We start from the raw sequence: 17,500 nt of genomic DNA on the forward strand, positions 1-17,500 counted from the left end.
GTGTGTGTGTGTGTGTGTGTGTGTGTGTGTGAGCCACTACTGCTGCACTGAAACTGTCTCTGGAAAAGTATGACGACTACAGACAAGGAACATTCGTCATTGGTGAGAACATTACATCCATCATGCTCTTCCTTTTCCCCTTCCCTTTGTTTACATGTATGGTTGACTTTCTCTCTCTCTCTCTCTCTCTCTCTCTCTCTCTCTCTCTCTCTCTCTCTCTCTCTCTCTCTCTCTCAAACATGTGAGATAAAAGGATAGGAGAGAAGGATCTCCTCCCTTAAGTCAATGAATTTTCCCTCACTTTCATCAGTCAAGATTTGTACACCGTTGCCTTCATTATTTGCTTAATTTCCTTTAGTCGAAAAAAGGAGGCGCATTCAGGTTTTTCACTGGTACAAAGTTAAGCACCCAAATATAAACAATACAATTATAGTCTTCTATTTTTTTGTACTATAAACTATTGCTATTAATTTTTGTATTGCGTCACATTTATCATCATCACCATCATCATCATCAACATCATCATCATCATCAGGCACGAGTGAGCAACAAGGCAACATAAAATGGGCTGGAGGTTAACATCAGTGTGCGCTGCTCACAGAAAACGTGCAGCCGCAAGCAAGACAGGCACAGCGCCAGAATGTATCGCCACTGCTGATGTGAAATTCCGTTTTTTTGTCCTTTTTCTTCCCCTGGTAGTGGCTTTACATCATTCCTTCACCGTGGCGTTCTGGTTTCCTTCACTTAGGTCTCTTCATACAAACCCCCTCCTTCTATTTTTCTATTCTCTTTCTACATACATACGTGCATCCTTCCTCACTCACGTTACCTTTTAATGAATGGCTTAGCTTATCAGCCAGTCCCTTTACTTTGTCACACAGTTTCCTTCTACACAAGTTCCCTTTGCACATCCTCTCATTTCTTCTACTCTCCTGCTGTTTTATATTTTCTCTTCCCATCTTCTTGACAGCGGCCCTGACCAGAGAGAGAGAGAGAGAGAGAGAGAGAGAGAGAGAGAGAGAGAGAGAGAGAGAGTTCTTTTAAACCCCAACATAAGCGGGATAGACGAGCACAGGGAGAGGGATAAGGATGGATGTGTACTACGAGTGAGAGGGGGAAAATTCTGGAGAGGAAGAAGAGTAAGTAACGAAGGGGAATTAATTGGCTGTAAATTTGCGGAAGGGTTCAGAGGGAAACACACACACACACTCTCTCTCTCTCTCTCTCTCTCTCTCTCTCTCTCTCTCTCTCTCTCTCTCTCTCTCTTCCACGAATACTTAACACTAATACAAATGCAATGTCATTTTACTTACCCCTCGCAAGAAGTGGTTCATGTTCTCTGGCTTTGTGTCGACGATAACATTGTAAATTTCCTTCTGCTTCACCTCCTTCAGCAGGTCACGGTAGTTCTCTGGAGTTCCTTGGCGGATCATGAACTCCATGTGTTCTCTCGGGGGAGATTTGACAAGTTCTTGGAGCTTAATGAGACCTGGAGAAGAAGGAAAACAAGAGACATGAACACGAAAGAATACGATAAGAAGAGGGAAAGGAATGGAAAAAAAAAGACTAGGAAATTAAGGAAGAATACGAATGGAATACGATAAGAAGAGGGAAAGAAATGAAAAAAAAAAGACTAGGAAATTAAGGAAGAATATGTGGCACTATGAAGAGATGGGGAAAAATGGAAAAAAAGGGGAAAAATGTATGAATCTCACGTAACCCTAGATCATTGTTCAGTAAACCTCTGCTATATTGCTTCTCTCAAGTTTCTTAATAGACTCCTCCCTCTTCTGTAATTACATCACTTCTCATGTCTCCCTCTCCCTCCACACCACTCATTCAGTAATCTCACCACTCTATTGCTCCGTTTTCCTTTCTATCCACTCCCATTCATTAATCGTCGTCTTTTCTTTTTGTTATCTGTTTCTTTTTTTATGCCATTCTCTATCTTCTCTTCTCCCTACGCATACTTTTTTTTTTTTCAGCTCCTTTCATTTCCCTCGTTTTTTTTTTTTTTGTCTTCATTCTATTTCCTATTTTTTCACCATCTCTCTCTTACATTTCTTCTCCTCCCCTTCATCTGGTCTTCTTTCACCATTTCTCTCTCTTTTACACATCCTGTTCTTCTCTTCATCTCCTCCCCTTTCCTTTCCTTTACATTTCAGCTCCTCTCATACACAACCTCTCTTTCCCTTCACCTCCTCCCATTCCCTTCCTTTTTTTTTTCCATCCGTCTCTCTCTCTCTCTTACACATCCTTCCCTTCACCTGCTCCCCTTTCCTTCCTTTTCCCTTCAACTCCTCTTTCTTAAACATTCTAACCTTTCCTTCATCACCTTCCTTTCCCCTTCAGTTCCGCTCCCCGCAACTTACCCAGATCCTCCTCGTAGATGATGGCCACTTCGGTCCAGTTAAGGAAGGTCATCACATCCTGGAAGGCGCGGTTGAGCACCTCATGGCTCGGGTAAAGGTTGATCGAGAACTCCTTGTACTCAGGCTCCAAGTCCAGGCGCGCCTCCAGGTGGGGAATGTCGAGAGCGTCGCAGATGGACTGGATGTGTGAGCCGAGCAATGGGTCTGACGGGCCGAATACCGCCTGCACGCCGAAGTAGATCTGCTCGCAAGCTGCCAAGTGAAGGTGGAATAGGATTATTATTAACATTCCAATGAACTGAATGATAGGTGATGAAAGAGGTACAATTACAAAAGTACAGTTTGATTGGCCGAATACCACCTGCACGCCGAAGTGGATCTGCTCTTAAGCTGCCAAGTGAAGGTGGAATAGTTTTATTATTAACCTTCCAATGAACTGAATGAAGAGGTATGATTACAAAAGTACACCGTTTCATTTTATGCCAAGTGAGGGAGAAATATGATTATCTTATTTAATGAACTGAATGAAAGCTGATGAAAACAAGGCTGGATTACAAAAAGTACGAATTTTTCTTTTAAGTCGAAAATGTAGCTTGACTTTCGGATGTGAAGGAATGGAAGGAAAGGAAACAAAGGGAGGCATGCTACGAAATTCAGTTTATTTGGTAATTTTACGGCCCTCAACACCTCGTCAGCTGCCCCCATTAACTTAAGCCAGTACTTATCGGAAAACACTTTCTTCTCGCCTACAGTACATTTTTAATTCCTTCCAGTAACTATTCCAACCACACTTCCCTCCCCACCAGCCGCCCTTCTGCCTTCCTTCTGTTTCTCCATCTCATCCACGAAGTTGGAAAGAAAAAAAAAAAATCGATGTCATTCTCTTTCATTTGTTTCCATTTCATCATGACTAGACGTGTGTGTGTGTGTGTGTGTGTGTGTGTGTGTGTGTGTGTGTGTATGTGTGTCTGAATGAGTGAGGGAGTGAGTGAAATGCGGAGAAATTGCTTTATGAAGTGTAGGTTTATGATAGGGAGAGAGAGAGAGAGAGAGAGAGAGAGAGAGAGAGAGAGAGAGAGAGAGAGAGAGAGAGAGAGAGAGAGAGAGAGAGAGAGAGAGAGACAGAGACAGTTGCTTTAACATATTACGACCGTAACGCCACCATAACTAAATCCTTGTGTTGTGTGAGACATGCTAACCTTGCTAACTCACTTCCAAGCAAACACAGCCAAGGAACACTGAAGCAGGGAAGCCGGCGAGGAATAGTAAGAGGAAGAGAAGGAAGGGAAGGAAAGGTGTGAGGAGGTAGTGAGAGAGGGAGGAGGAAGACTGTAGGAGGAGGATTACAAACGATTACACGGGATTACGGACACCATTGGTCTTTATAGTCTTAACTTTGCTGTTTGTCTTCACTGCCCCACGCCAATGACCAATAGAAGTGAATAGATAGTGCAGGCGAAGACTCCACTTAACCTAGCCATCCTCAATCACCCCTCAGCCATCCCTCTGCCATCCCTCTGCCGTCCCTCAGCCATCCTGCCATCCACAGCTAACCGGAAAATAAAAAGCCATATCATCTGAAATAAAAATGCTATGCCTGGAACTTATGAGAAATGTGAGTGAAGAGGCAATGAAGGATATGAATGTTAGTGTAGGTGAGGTGAGGTAAGGGGGAAGTGTGGATGACTAGGGTTGCTGGGGCAGGCTGAAGTAGGATTTTTCTGGAAGGCAACAGTTAATCAAGCACATGAAGAGGAGGAGGAGAAGGAAGAGCAGGAGGATGATAAATAAATTAGGTGTTTAAAGCTCTTACTACATTTCATAATTTAATGTTGCTCCAGAAACAAACGACCCTCCTCAGAGATGCAAAAGGTGTGTGTGTGTGTGTGTGTGTGTGTGTGTGTGTGTGTGTGTGTGTGTGTGTGTTTGAATAATAAACTTTCATTATATGTGTAGGATAAAGAAAATTCGAGGTTCATAGTCTCGTGAGGCTTGTGATGTCTACCCCCTGATCTTCTCGCAGGCAGCAACACTCAACCATCCACCGCCTCCATCAGCTTACCGCCTCACAGAAGCATCACATGAAGAACAGAACAGTTGCGTGGAAGGTCACTGAGATCGGTCCAAAAGGGAAGGTATTTTTTGTTTTTGTTTTCACTGTTATTATTATTATATTGTGCAGAGTATGCCTAATGAGTCTCTTTACAGTGACTAATTATGATGTAGGGTCGAGATGGTAACAAACAACCTGAGACGAATTTATTACTGGAAAAATCTCTCTCTCTCTCTCTCTCTCTCTCTCTCTCTCTCTCTCTCTCTCTCTCTCTCTAGTCTTTATTGTGCTATCATGAATGCATTTATAAAACATTAACAGATAGATAAGTAATTTACGAGGCCCATGGTCATTGAGCCGCAGCTTCATTATAGAACTGACGCTAAATATTATGGGAACAAGCGTAGTTTAAACTTATTGCTTTAACATTACACTAAAAAAAAAACCCTATCATGCCGTGCTTCCTTTATTACCTACAGTCACATTATCGACCTAAAACGACATGATAAGTTTTAGTTCTCCAATATCCAAGACAATGATACTAAAAGCAATAACAGGAACAGCTCCACGTTTCTCTCTATGACTGCTACTCTCACCTAACAAGCCTGAAGTACTGCCAGTGCTGAATACACCTCATCATCAACGACCGTCAAGTATACTTCCCGTAATTTTCCTCATTCGTTCCTGCCGTACATATCAGCCGTCATTGCAGCAGAGGAGCACTCTACCAATGAGGCACACTCGTCCATACGCTCGTGGCTGATCACTGTTATTGTTATTAACGTAAAATATATTTCAACAAGCATGTTTGGTGTGTGTGTGTGTGTGTGTGTGTGTGTGTGTGTGTAATTTATAATGGTCATGACCACTTGTGACTCTCCCGGGAAGAGCACAGAGCTAATAGACTTTGTTTTATGAATAAGGCTGGGGTCACACACACACACACACACACACACACACACACAAACTAACCACTCACCGTTTGTGAAAAATTCATAGAGACCTGTACGAGGTTGGCAGAGACAGCGAAGACACTACACAGAGCTACGGAGCGGTGTGTGTGTGTGTGTGTGTGTGTGTGTGTGTGTGTTTCAGAGTTATGTGCGCGATAATAGCGACCTTTCAGGATCATTAGGTGGTGAATGAGACCCGATTATGACGCCGTTATGGGCCACAACCTTGCTCACAACACGCTTTTTAATGGTCCCATAATTTGTTTCAATGGTACAAACACACAGTCGGACAGGGAGATGGACAAAGAGAAAGACAGAGAAGGAAATACACATAAATAGAAAGAGAACATTTTTTTTCGTTTTATGTATAAATTGTGTAACCACCTCTCCTCTCCTGCTTTCTATAACGGAACAAAAAGACACACAATCACAGACTTTTTCGGGGGAATTAAAAGGACAGAGAAACATGGGGAAGGGACAGCCGGTAGTGGAAATGGGACGAGGTGTGAAATAATTCCTGTGTGCCGTGTAGCGTGTCTGTGTGTGTGTGTGTGTGTGTGTGTGTGTGTGTGTGTGTGTGTGTGTGTGTGGCCTGCAAGGAACCGAATTCATGAGATTTCAGACGGAAGGATAATTTTAACCTTAAATTGTTCCACCTGACTTAATTCGGATCTGACATGACTTTGCGGAGATTAAATTTTCATTCCCACACCTGCCTCTCCTCCTACGCCTCCTCACCGCGACCGCAACCACTACCCCCATCTCCTCTTCTCCTGTTTCACACACACACACACACACACACACAGACACACGGTGGGGGTTGCACAGACCATCCTTCCTCCCAGTTCACATTCCTTAAAAAGTAAGACGTCGAGAGTTTCATCTGACCTGGGTCCACCACCTGGCGTCACTTGTGCCTAAGTCGCGGTGTTCGTACCCTTTTCCTCTGAGAGCGACCCAGGTGCAGCTCGAACCACCTCGCCAGGTGAACTGTCCCTCCCTGCTTTAACACACACACACACACATTCTGGCTCAGTCATTTAGATGGACATTGTACAGAAAGACAAAAGTTTCATGTTCCCAGGCTGCAATTCTTTGAAAAATGTGCGGTCTTACTTTACTGTAATCTTCTTTTATGTAACTTACTTTTAATTCCCTGAAGGATGCAGTAATCCGCTAACTCCCTCGACAGCAAGGCTCACTTTACTAAATATGAGGATTAACGCTCAAGATCTCTGGGCGGCGAGGCTGATATTAAGAGCCAGGGTAGAGGGTTAAGGGTAAAGGTTCACATACATTCGCTTACATTGCGTTTGGAGTTTTGAATTTAATTTGCACGATGCGTGGAAACATAAATACAACATGCAAGTAAGGTACATTAAATAAAAAGTAGTAAAGTCAGCACGAAGTCGCAACTGTCGCGCTTCCTTCAGAAATGAGACAAGTGACATCAACAAAAAGTGAGAAAACAGTTGGTGAAGGTCTCAGAGTCTGGCCGTCACTTGCCTCGCTACTGCCTCGGGGCGCGCCACAATCTTGAATACTCCCTGCAGTCACCCAGTGTTTTCCCAGCCGTCACTCCCTTCGCTAGTAATGTGTTTTATTTTGTTATTGTATTTCTTTTTCCAGTAGTTTCTGTTGTTTCGGTAAATAAATGAAACGGCCACTAACACTAAAGGAAAAAAACTTTAAAACAACTTCCATTAACAGAGAAATGTGCCGTGAAAAGACCTGGCCTCTCTTTCATAAACACAGTTATACGGCCTCTCGCTTCCCGTGACTGTGGATGAAACGAATATAAATAAATAAATAAGTAAATAAATGAATAAATTAAAATAAATAGATAAGTAAATACATAAATAACTACAAATAACAACAAAAGTAATTCTACAGTCGTGTGAATGTAGTCATATCAATAATTTGCTTATGTAATCCCAAAAATGTTCTATTATTGTTATATTCGTATTAATGTTTTCGTAAACCAGGTTAAGGTACGGTTAACTGATACGATGACTGAAAATACCTTAAATATAAAAGAATATTGGAAGAAGCAAGAGCATCGTAAGTCACCTAACAGTTCAGGGAGGAGGCAGGGAGTGCGGCCTCTAAATCCTGCGGCGACTGTAGTAATCTCCAATGTCCCGGTAGGCAAAGTGTGTTACTACAGTGGAGTGATCAAAGCAGGGGTCTGATTGGCTGCTTATTCCATGAAAGGGCCAGACAAGGCTTCTGCGCCACTCCTGCCTACCACACTGTACTTGTATTGTTGGGGGTATGGATGAATCTTTTCTCTTTTGTGTTAGATTGTAGAGATATCCATGACTGATAGTGTTTTTAATCTTATCTTCTCTTTTACACTTCGGACAAGACAAGACAAATTCTCAGTATGAGCAATAAAGTCTTCATTTTCTTCTTGTACTGTTATGATGCACTGTGACGTTGTTTTATATTACTTGTCTTATATTTTCACATTTCAAGCAAGTTTTCTTTTTACCTCCACACTGTAATGTACTTCTTCCAACCCTTCCGATGGCAACACAAGCATTGGTGGATTGGGAGGGACTTTCTGTTATGCTGTCCAAAAGATCTGATGTTATTGTTTGCTTATCCTCTGTACAAGTAATTCTATTTAATATTCCCTTCGCCTCTTTTTCCTCCTTTCTTTCCTTCCTCTGCCTTCACTGCTACCACCACTTCCTCCTCTTCCTCCTCCTCCTCCTCCGTCTTTCTCCGTCCCTTTTCTCAGTGGTCAATACTCTGCAAGGAGAGAGAGATAGGGTAGGCGAAGGGAAGCAAAACGTGAGGAACTGAGAGGAAGAGAAAAGCAGACAAGTCGACGCTCCGAATGAGGCCTGAGGTGGAGCTCCTCATTCTTTTCATGGGTGATTATATGAATATCTACTCTCTCTCTCTCTCTCTCTCTCTCTCTCTCTCTCTCTCTGCTAAGGTAATCGCGGTAATGCCAGTGTAGTTTAAGATTCCATAAGCAATTTCAGCCCTTTCGTTAAACAAGGAAAAGAAGAACGTATTATTTAGTTTTCTTCTTCAGCTCCCTTGTCGCTTTTTGCTTTTTGCCTAAAACTACCTGGTGTTTCCATGGTATCCTCTTTTATCTGGTGCTCGCTTTCCCTTCTCCACTTTCTTATAATGGTGTCCTATCGCGCCATAAATTCTCTCTCTTTCTCTCTCTCTCTCTCTCTCTCTCTCTCTCTCTCTCTCTCTCTCTCTCTCTCTCTCTCTCTCCAGGACAATGTTCCAGGTAAAAAGGGAAAAAGAACATTCCTAAGAAGACAGAGATGATTTGCTCCTAAATATCTCATTATTATCCGTCTTCCTTTGATGTAATTCTCTCTCTCTCTCTCTCTCTCTCTCACACACACACACACACACACACACACACACACACACACACACACACATCCTGAAGCGTATGTCTTTAACGTTTCTCAGTTTCCCTTTGTGATAATTAACAGCATAAGAAACAAACAATTTCTTTCTGTATTCATTAATAATTTTAGAAACATTTTACTCCTCCTTGCTATGATGTTTCACCAACCCTTTTTTCCTTTTTTTCGAAAATATTTCCTAGATTCAGTGACTGCAGTTTTTTTTTCTTTTTATTTCTTACTGGAAACTTTTCTCCATTATGAATTCATTGAGTTTCTTACCTGCCTGTGCCTTTGGATCCGCGAAGTTTATTTTCCTTTCTGTTATTTTCATGTGTACCTTTTTTTCCCTCGCTGTGCCTCAGAACACTGCTCCTTTAGGGTGCTCTCCAAAGGCCCCGCAGTACACACTCCATCACTGTCCCTTGCGCCACTTGCCGAAAAATTGGAACATGCTTCTTGCTGAGAGTCTCTCCTACAAAATTTTGTCTCGCACTGAATTCGTATATGAAACTGCACGGGATATTGCGTCTCTGTATCATATTTGTGTTTTTATATGACTGACCTACATGTTTTTAATTCTCTGTATTATATTTGCTTCTTAATGTGAGTGACCTTCTATCTTTATGGCTATTTTGTACTGTCATGTAGATATATTAAGCCTTGACGTCTGCTTTCTAAGTTGTAATTGGGGAATCGCATTATGACACTCTTTTCTTCCAGTTAGTCATAAAAACTTACACTTTTCTTCCACCTAATCATAAAAAACCTACACTTTTTTCCACTTAATCACAAAAACCTCTACTTTTCTTCCACCCAATCATAAAAACCTACACTTTTCTTCCACCCAATCATAAAAACCTACACTTTTTTTTCCACTTAATCACAAAACCTCTACTTTTCTTCCACCTAATCATAAAAACCTATAATTTTCTTTCATGCAGTCACAAAAACCTATAATTTTCTTCCCCTAGTTATAAAACCCAATAGAAAATCTGTCTTTCAATGTGTTGCTCTCGTGAAATTGCTCCCATGTCCTCATCAAACAGTCCTTTAACAAGATATACACCTTTTCAAAACGTCGACCACTGAAGTTGGGACGTTCATTTCAAAGCTTATTCCAACTCCACTCCAAATTCCTTCTGAACTCAATACCAGACAGCTCTCCTCTCTTTCCCCCACCCTCTCTCTCTCTCTCTCTCTCTCTCTCTCTGTCCTCCAGCATCCCAAATATTATGAGTCATTCACCTTTACAAAACTTACCCTTTTTCTTCCCTCTCCCTCTACTTCAGGTTTACAGTACTTACACCACTGCCCTCGCATTTCCTCGCCCCTTCTCATATTTCCCCTTGTCCTTCCCCCTTACGAGACCATTCTTCTTCTTCTGCGAGTGTTGCTACCAGGATGTCTTCTGGTTTTCAGTAAAGATGGTTTAACTTTTCCTGTTCGAAATGTGGCTTAATAAAAAAAAATAAAAAAAACACCCTAAGATGGTTTTTGTGGGTGTAGTTTCATACATAGCGTGACTGTTTGTCTACATAAGTGATGAATAGAACAGAGAGAGAGAGAGAGAGAGAGAGAGAGAGAGAGAGAGAGAGAGAGAGAGAGAGAGAGAGAGATGAATGGTGAACAAGACAGCTGGAGTGGATGACAAGGAAGGAGAAGGAAGATGAAGAAAAATCTGATAAAGAAAATTGCAGAAATTATATGAGGAATGTTATCATGGAGATAAAAAGACCTGAACGAAACGGAAAAGACGAAGAATGACGGGATAAAAGTTGAGAGAGAGAGAGAGAGAGAGAGAGAGAGAGAGAGAGAGAGAGAGAGAGAGAGAGAGAGAGAGAGAGAGAGACTGGACATGATAAATAGCCTGAAGTAAAGTCAGTACCGCTCTGTGTGTGTATGTGTGTGTGTGTGTGTGTGTGTGTGTGTGTATTTGTCGCTGTCAGTGTTTTCTAGAGAGCTGACAGAGAGAAACCTTTATTCCGTGCTCGTCCCAGGCCACACAACATTGCAGTGGTGCACTCAAACCAAATTTACTTTCGCTCATGTCAACGTGTGTGAGTTCTGCATTAACAAATTGTTTGAGGTTTGCTTCCCATTCCACTAATCTTTTTAGTTACGGGTTTGTAATAGTGATGCGTGTATTCATTTGTAGTTATTGCTTCATTCAAACATTAAGTGACGCACAAAGCTTCGTGAACTCAACATTAAGAGAATGGGAAATGACTTAATGGTAACGATTTTTATTTATTTATTTTTTTCTACTGCTTATTGAACTGAATGTAATTTAGTGCGTACTGACAAGAGTAATCTACTGGCACGTATGATGACTGTAACACTTCCAGTATACAGAGAATGATGGCAACGGTGGTGACAGTTAAGATGTTGATGATAATGACAATAACTGTGACGATGTGCTGCCAATAATAATGACAATAATGCAATGATGAGGATTACCATGATGAGTGTGTACTGTTCTCCTTCCTCTCCTCTCTCTCTCTCTCTCTCTCTCTCTCTCTCTCTCTCTCTCTCTCTCTCTCTCTCTCAAGACCTGTTTATCTATCTGTCTATCTTTATTTATATTTATGTATTTGTTTGTCTGCCAGTCTATCAGTCTTTTTGTCAAGTATCTATTTTTCATTATCAAACTCCACACGAGCAAGTTCGCTGCGGATCTGAAGCTTTCCAACACTCTCGACATGCTGCGTCACTGTGCCAGTCTCTGCTAAATTCTGCTTGCAAAGTTTTCAGTTGTTTGATTTTCAAGCCGCTTGTCCTCACCATAACTCTGAGTATATTATGTTGAATTGAAGTCTTAGGAGCTGTCTGCGCTTTCCATCCATTATTGGGTCATTTACTTAGTTTTCTTAATTTGTATTTAGCCTTAATTTAAAGTCCTAGTTATATTGATAAAATTCTTAGCGTGTTTTGTTTTTTTACAATTGATGTTGATGAATCTCTTTTGTGCAGAAATTTTAAACATCTGACAATAAATATGTTTCAGGATGTCTGTTGTTGAGGCCGTTGGGGATTTCTTTAATTCTACTGTGGTTTTCATGATATACGCCACTATCACTGGATTTTTTGGTTTATATTTACAAAGGAATTTTTTTTTTTAGTGTTACTTCTGTTATTGTAATAATTCTGTATCAGTGGTGCCATATTTGATCATCATCATCATCATCAACATCATTATCACCCTGGAAGTGCATGTTCCACGTTTAATGGGTCAGCCTCCATCAGCTGGTGGCAGCCAGCCAAGCAGGACTGACCTCTGCTACTAAGAAAAGCCCTCTGCTTTCTGGCTGCTCCTCTGGACTTCATATTGCTACTCTTCTTTCCACTTCAACAATCATAACCTGTTACACCAAGTCATTTTCATCATTTCTACCCCACACGTGTTAACTAGTGTCATGTGTCTGTTCTCTAATTTCACCTTGAGTCATGACGCGCAGAACAACTTCCACGTGTTCTTAATACTAGAAGGTAGATTTGCTAAATTATATTCCCATCTGTTGTTCACTCTTTCTATAAAGCTGCTTTCTGCATAACTGTCTGTGTTAATCACATTCAGCGGGCATAAAGAAGAGTTGGTCGATCCGGTGCAGGTACTCATTTGCAACACAAGAGCTCAGTCCTTCACTACATCGTTGGGTTTCCTTTGTGCGATGCATGTGAAGTTAATCATATTGCATACATTATTCATCACACTGCTTCGACTCCTTTTCGCCTCGCTATCAAAAGCAGTACATGCTAACTAAGTTACGTCTCTCATACCATTTGCATAAGTACTGCAGAACATGGCCAAGCACCACCACGTGATGTTAACAACCGAGGTGCACTGTATACATGTTCTTGGCAACGTATGAATCCTACATTTTCAAATTTTCATTAACAATTTTTTTTGAGTTGTCAGGTCTCAATACTAAGATATCTGGATACTACTGCTATTCATATTACTGCTACTACTGTATTTATGTTAACTATTTCTCTAACATCTTTTCAGACTCTTTCAGTCATGTACATGATCTGATTGGTCAGTTTTAAGCCAGTGTTTGAAATGCACGGCTGCACACGTTCACAATCGTAATCTGTCTGCTGCCCAGAAGAGCACCATATTTTATGAGTGTCTGGTCTGCACCATGTTTCATGAGTGTGTGGATCCAGTAATTCGCAACACTAACTCATACATACGAGTACATCACCAGACGCTGTTAGCATTAACATGAACACTAACCATTATCATTAGTTGTATTAGTGTTTGCAGCAGGCCTGGCGCTCTGCACGATATCTATCTATCTATTTATCTATCTATGAATAGATTAATGAATAAATAAATAAGTGCATAAATTATATATATATATATATATATATATATATATATATATATATATATATATATATATATATATATATATATATATATATATATATATATATATATTGTACATTGTCATACGATAGTCCAATAGATTTACTTGATGTTAAAAGCATATCCTTGAGTCATTACATTAGTGTACATTAGTGTATATTGCTCTACTTTTGTCTTTGACTACAACATAAGGCGGTCTGCCTGAAACAGTGATGTAGTTTATTGTATGACCACACACACACACACACACACACACACACACACACACACACACACACACACACACACACACACACACACAGAGAGAGAGAGAGAGAGAGAGAGAGAGAGAGAGAGAGAGAGAGAGAGAGAGAGAGAGAGACAGTGCACATATCGACAACCACACCTCCACCTTTAGCCTCGCCTCACCTTTCTTGGAGGCGTGGAAGGAGTCGTCGCGAGGCACGTACTGGATGTCGTACACGAGCGTTGTGTTGGGCAGCAGTGTGGCATCTTTATTTATTCGATACACTGCGTACTTGAAGGCTAACTCCGTGGGTCCCTCCCTCTGGTCCGCCGTGAACATAGCACCTGTAAGGGAGATGGGACAGAGTAGGTACTAGTTAATGGAAGGGATGACATAGAGTTTGGTACGTAATGTGGACTCTATACATTAATCATATGACACCTCTTGAAGGATTAGGGAAATGAGGAAGAGGGAAAAGCGCTGATTCGGCACGTTCTATAGATTCTTATTGTTATCAGTCTGCTAGGGGGCTTTAAAAGAAGATTAGACACATTTATGGATGGGGATAAGTGGATAAGTGGGGGCTTCTTGCAGGTTCCCTTATTTTCTTATGTTCTTATGTTCTTTTGTTCAGTACGACACCTGATGATACCTGTTGAAGGATTAGGAAAAAGAGGTAAAAAAATAATAAAGAATAATAAAAGAGACTGATGAAAAAATATGTGGTAGCTAAGTGTATTAATTTAGCGAAAGGTTAAAATAATATCAAAGGTTGTATGACTATATACGTTTGTAAAGCTTAACTTGGAGTCACCGTTCATATGAGCTAGATATCAAAGCTGCTATCTTGTAATTACTGGCTGTGTCCCAATTAGCTGAAGTTCAGTTAATGCTCAATCACGTTATAGTGAACGGGAAGCGATAATTCAAACTGTTGATAAAGTTTAGGATAGTGTAGCTGTGTGTGTGTGTGTGTGTGTGTGTGTGTGTGTGTGTGTGTGTGTGTGTGTGTGTGTGTGTGTGTGTGTCTATGCAAACGAGCAAGGAATACAAGAAAATGCACTTGTGATTTGCCAGCTGAGGAAAATCGTGTAATGTATGCTTGTCACACACACACACACACACACACACACACACACACACACACATACACACACACACTATCTAGTCATGTGGGGAGCAGAATCAGGAAAGGGTGAAACGGTTTTTTTTGTGTGTTTCCACATACACCAGCATCATCCACCCACCTCACCTGCTGTTTGAGATATTCACCACTGTGCTGTTTCTACGTAAGGGATATTAAGGTTATTGTAGTTTTTGTTTTTGTTATTGTTATTAATGTTAGTAGTAGTAGTAGTAGTAGTAGTAGTAGTAGTAGTAGTAGTAGTAGTATCATTATTATTATTTCACTTTGTGGGAGAAGAATCTCAGTGTGGCCTAGCTGCAAGAATATTGACGCAGTATTGTTTACACATCACGGAGGGTGGCTAAAAGGGCCACAGCGAGGGGACAGGAAAAGCTACCTTACTGAGACAAAACACCTCGTCTGGACTGCCTCCTCTTGGGTTATCTCACTGTGCAATATACATATAGATAGATAGATTGACAGATGGATAGATAGAGATGAATAGATAGATAGATAGATAGATAGATAGACATAGAAGATCCTTTTCCGGTTTCTTTTCTTCTGGACCTTTCTTTTCTGGACCTTCTTTCTTTTCTTTCTGGACCTTTCTTTAATGGACCTTTTCCCGCCTTATTTCGTTGTCCCTGGTCAATTCCACTCCACCATCACATCACTATGTTATACAGAAATTAAACAAACCATCATTTTCCACTAATTTCTTCACCTTTGCATTTCCTTTTAACTCCACCCACCTAACCATACCATGACCTTCACTTCTGACACAGCTGTTTTCCCTGCTTCTCCCATACCTCACCTTCCTCTCCTGCACTCCGCTCTTCCAACAGCTCCCCGATACCCTACCCTGCCTATACCAAAACCCCCAAAACCAAAGTAAAAGTTCAGATACATATCCGCTGTATCAGAGCGAAGGAAGGGGAGGGGAGGCGAGAGGAAGTGAGAAGGAAAGGTAAGAGGAAGCTTAAGGAAATAGACTGAGGAGTGGGGAGAGCGGAAGGGAGGGAGGGAGGATTGGAGGGGGAGAGGAAGGGAGGAGGAGGAAAAGGAAAGGAAAGGAAAGGGATGCATTTATCGAGATAGATAGATAGATAGATAGATAGAGAGAGAGAGAGAGAGAGAGAGAGAGAGAGAGAGAGAGAGAGAGAGAGAGAGAGAGAGAGAGAGAGAGAGAGAGAGAGAGAGAGAGAGTTTTGCTGCTTTCTTAAAATTTTCTTTTAATTTGTATTGCTTTTTTTACGCTTTTCTTCAATATTTTCCTTGCATTACCTTCTTCCTCTTCTTCTTCCTCCTCCTCCTCCTCCTCCTCCTCCTCCTCCTCCTCCTCCTCCTCCTCCTCCTCCTCCACCTTTTCCTCATCATCATCATCATCATCATCATCAACATCAACATAAACATCATAATAATTCTCTCTCTCTCTCTCTCTCTCTCTCTCTCTCTCTCTCTCTCTCTCTCTCTCTCTCTCTCTCTCTCTCTCTCTCTCTCTCTCTCTCTCTCTCCCCTAGTTCTTCTCTCTATCTCTCTCATTCCCCCTTCTCCTCCTCTTCCTCCTCCTCCTCCTCCTCCATTCCCATCATCAAAAGACTGAGGATTCAGCTTATGTGGCAAATTCGTTCTTTTTCTCCAGTCTTATTCCTTTTCTTTCTTGCCATTCTAATTTCGTTCACGTAGCAAAGAAGGATGAGATTGTAAAGAAAAAAAAAGTATTGTAAGTAAAAGAAAGAACAAAAGGAGTGATACAGAAATAAAACATAACATAAATTCAACACAAAATAATGATGCAAAATAGATGTGTTGATGAAATGAAACTACGGGCACAAACGATATATTTTTTCCCATCCATTCATTTGCATTTAGAGAGAGAGAGAGAGAGAGAGAGAGAGAGAGAGAGAGAGAGAGAGAGAGAGAGAGAGAGAGAGAGAGAGAGAATGTGTGTTCCTATGTAACATTTAAATAACCCATCACTGTTCATTTTAACACCTAACACGGGAGAGTGAAAGAAACGTCTCACTTTTGATCTTTCTATTATCTCAGAATGGGGAACTTAAAACCCTGTGCTGTTTAATGCCTAAAATCTATCTATCCTTTATCTATCTACTCGACACAACCTTTCTGACAACCATCCCGTGTTCTGCAGTGGCACTCAGATACCGCACCCCTGTCTATCACTAAATGTCTCAACTGGGAATTTCACATCCCCTCTCTTGCTAAAACAGCTTTCATGAAATTAGGTGTTCTATATCTCCTCCGCCATTACTTCTCCTAATGGTTGTTTATTCTATACAGGTGCCTTATCCGTCAATGTATGGAGGACTGGTCGGCGTATGGGGAGACTCAACTTACTCAGCTCTCCTAAACAGGTTGGATTCAAAAGTTTTTCGTGTCATCAAATACTCTCGAATTGACTATCCTGATTTTCTCACTCACTACCGCAATGTTGCATCTCTTACTATCTTCTACCGTTATTTCCATGGTTACCGCTCTTCAGGACTGTCCCAACATGCCTCCTCCCTTTTTCCGTGGCCTCGCTGCACAAGATTTCCTACTTATTCGCATTCCTATTCTGTCCACCTCACTGATGCAAGAGTTAACCTGGCATCTCCACTCTTTCATTTTTTAAAACTACTAAACTTTGGAACTTTCTTCTGTTTCTGTATTTCAATCCGACCATGACTTCAACTGTTTCAAAGGAAGGATATCAAGGCTCTTCATGAAATAAATACGCTTCTCTCTCGGTTTTCCTTCATTTTTCTGCTTGGAAACGCCAATTTTCTGCTTGGAAATGTCAATTATGGATCCAGTTTTTGTTTTTGGTCGATATGTTTACTATCATAATCATTATCATTATATATATTCTCTTTAGTATAAGCAATATCATCACTCACTGGCTGGGGTGGCGCGAACAGCACTTACCCGATTATAAACAAGAATAAATATATGTAGTTCAAAGGAATTAATGAAGAGAAGTAATGAAGGAGCGAAGGCAATTACACG

General features: G+C 41.1%; 1 protein-coding gene across 16 annotated transcripts in view; it reads right to left on the minus strand.

Moving 5' to 3' along the window:
* The window catches only part of LOC135110605 (glutamate receptor ionotropic, kainate 2-like), a 76,208-nt gene that overhangs the window by 30,806 nt on the left and 27,902 nt on the right, over nucleotides 1-17,500 (minus strand). For all 16 annotated transcript variants that reach the window (XM_064023105.1, XM_064023101.1, XM_064023109.1 and 13 more), the window contains exons 3-5: nucleotides 13,548-13,709; nucleotides 2,373-2,624; nucleotides 1,314-1,489 (exon numbers count right to left, since the gene is read on the minus strand). In XM_064023105.1, coding sequence (XP_063879175.1) covers nucleotides 1,314-1,489; nucleotides 2,373-2,624; nucleotides 13,548-13,709 — 590 coding nt within the window. The remainder of the gene's footprint in view (nucleotides 1-1,313; nucleotides 1,490-2,372; nucleotides 2,625-13,547; nucleotides 13,710-17,500) is intronic.

This window comes from Scylla paramamosain, chromosome 20 (assembly GCF_035594125.1).
Source record: "Scylla paramamosain isolate STU-SP2022 chromosome 20, ASM3559412v1, whole genome shotgun sequence".
Classification (NCBI taxonomy): Eukaryota; Metazoa; Arthropoda; class Malacostraca; order Decapoda; family Portunidae; genus Scylla; species Scylla paramamosain.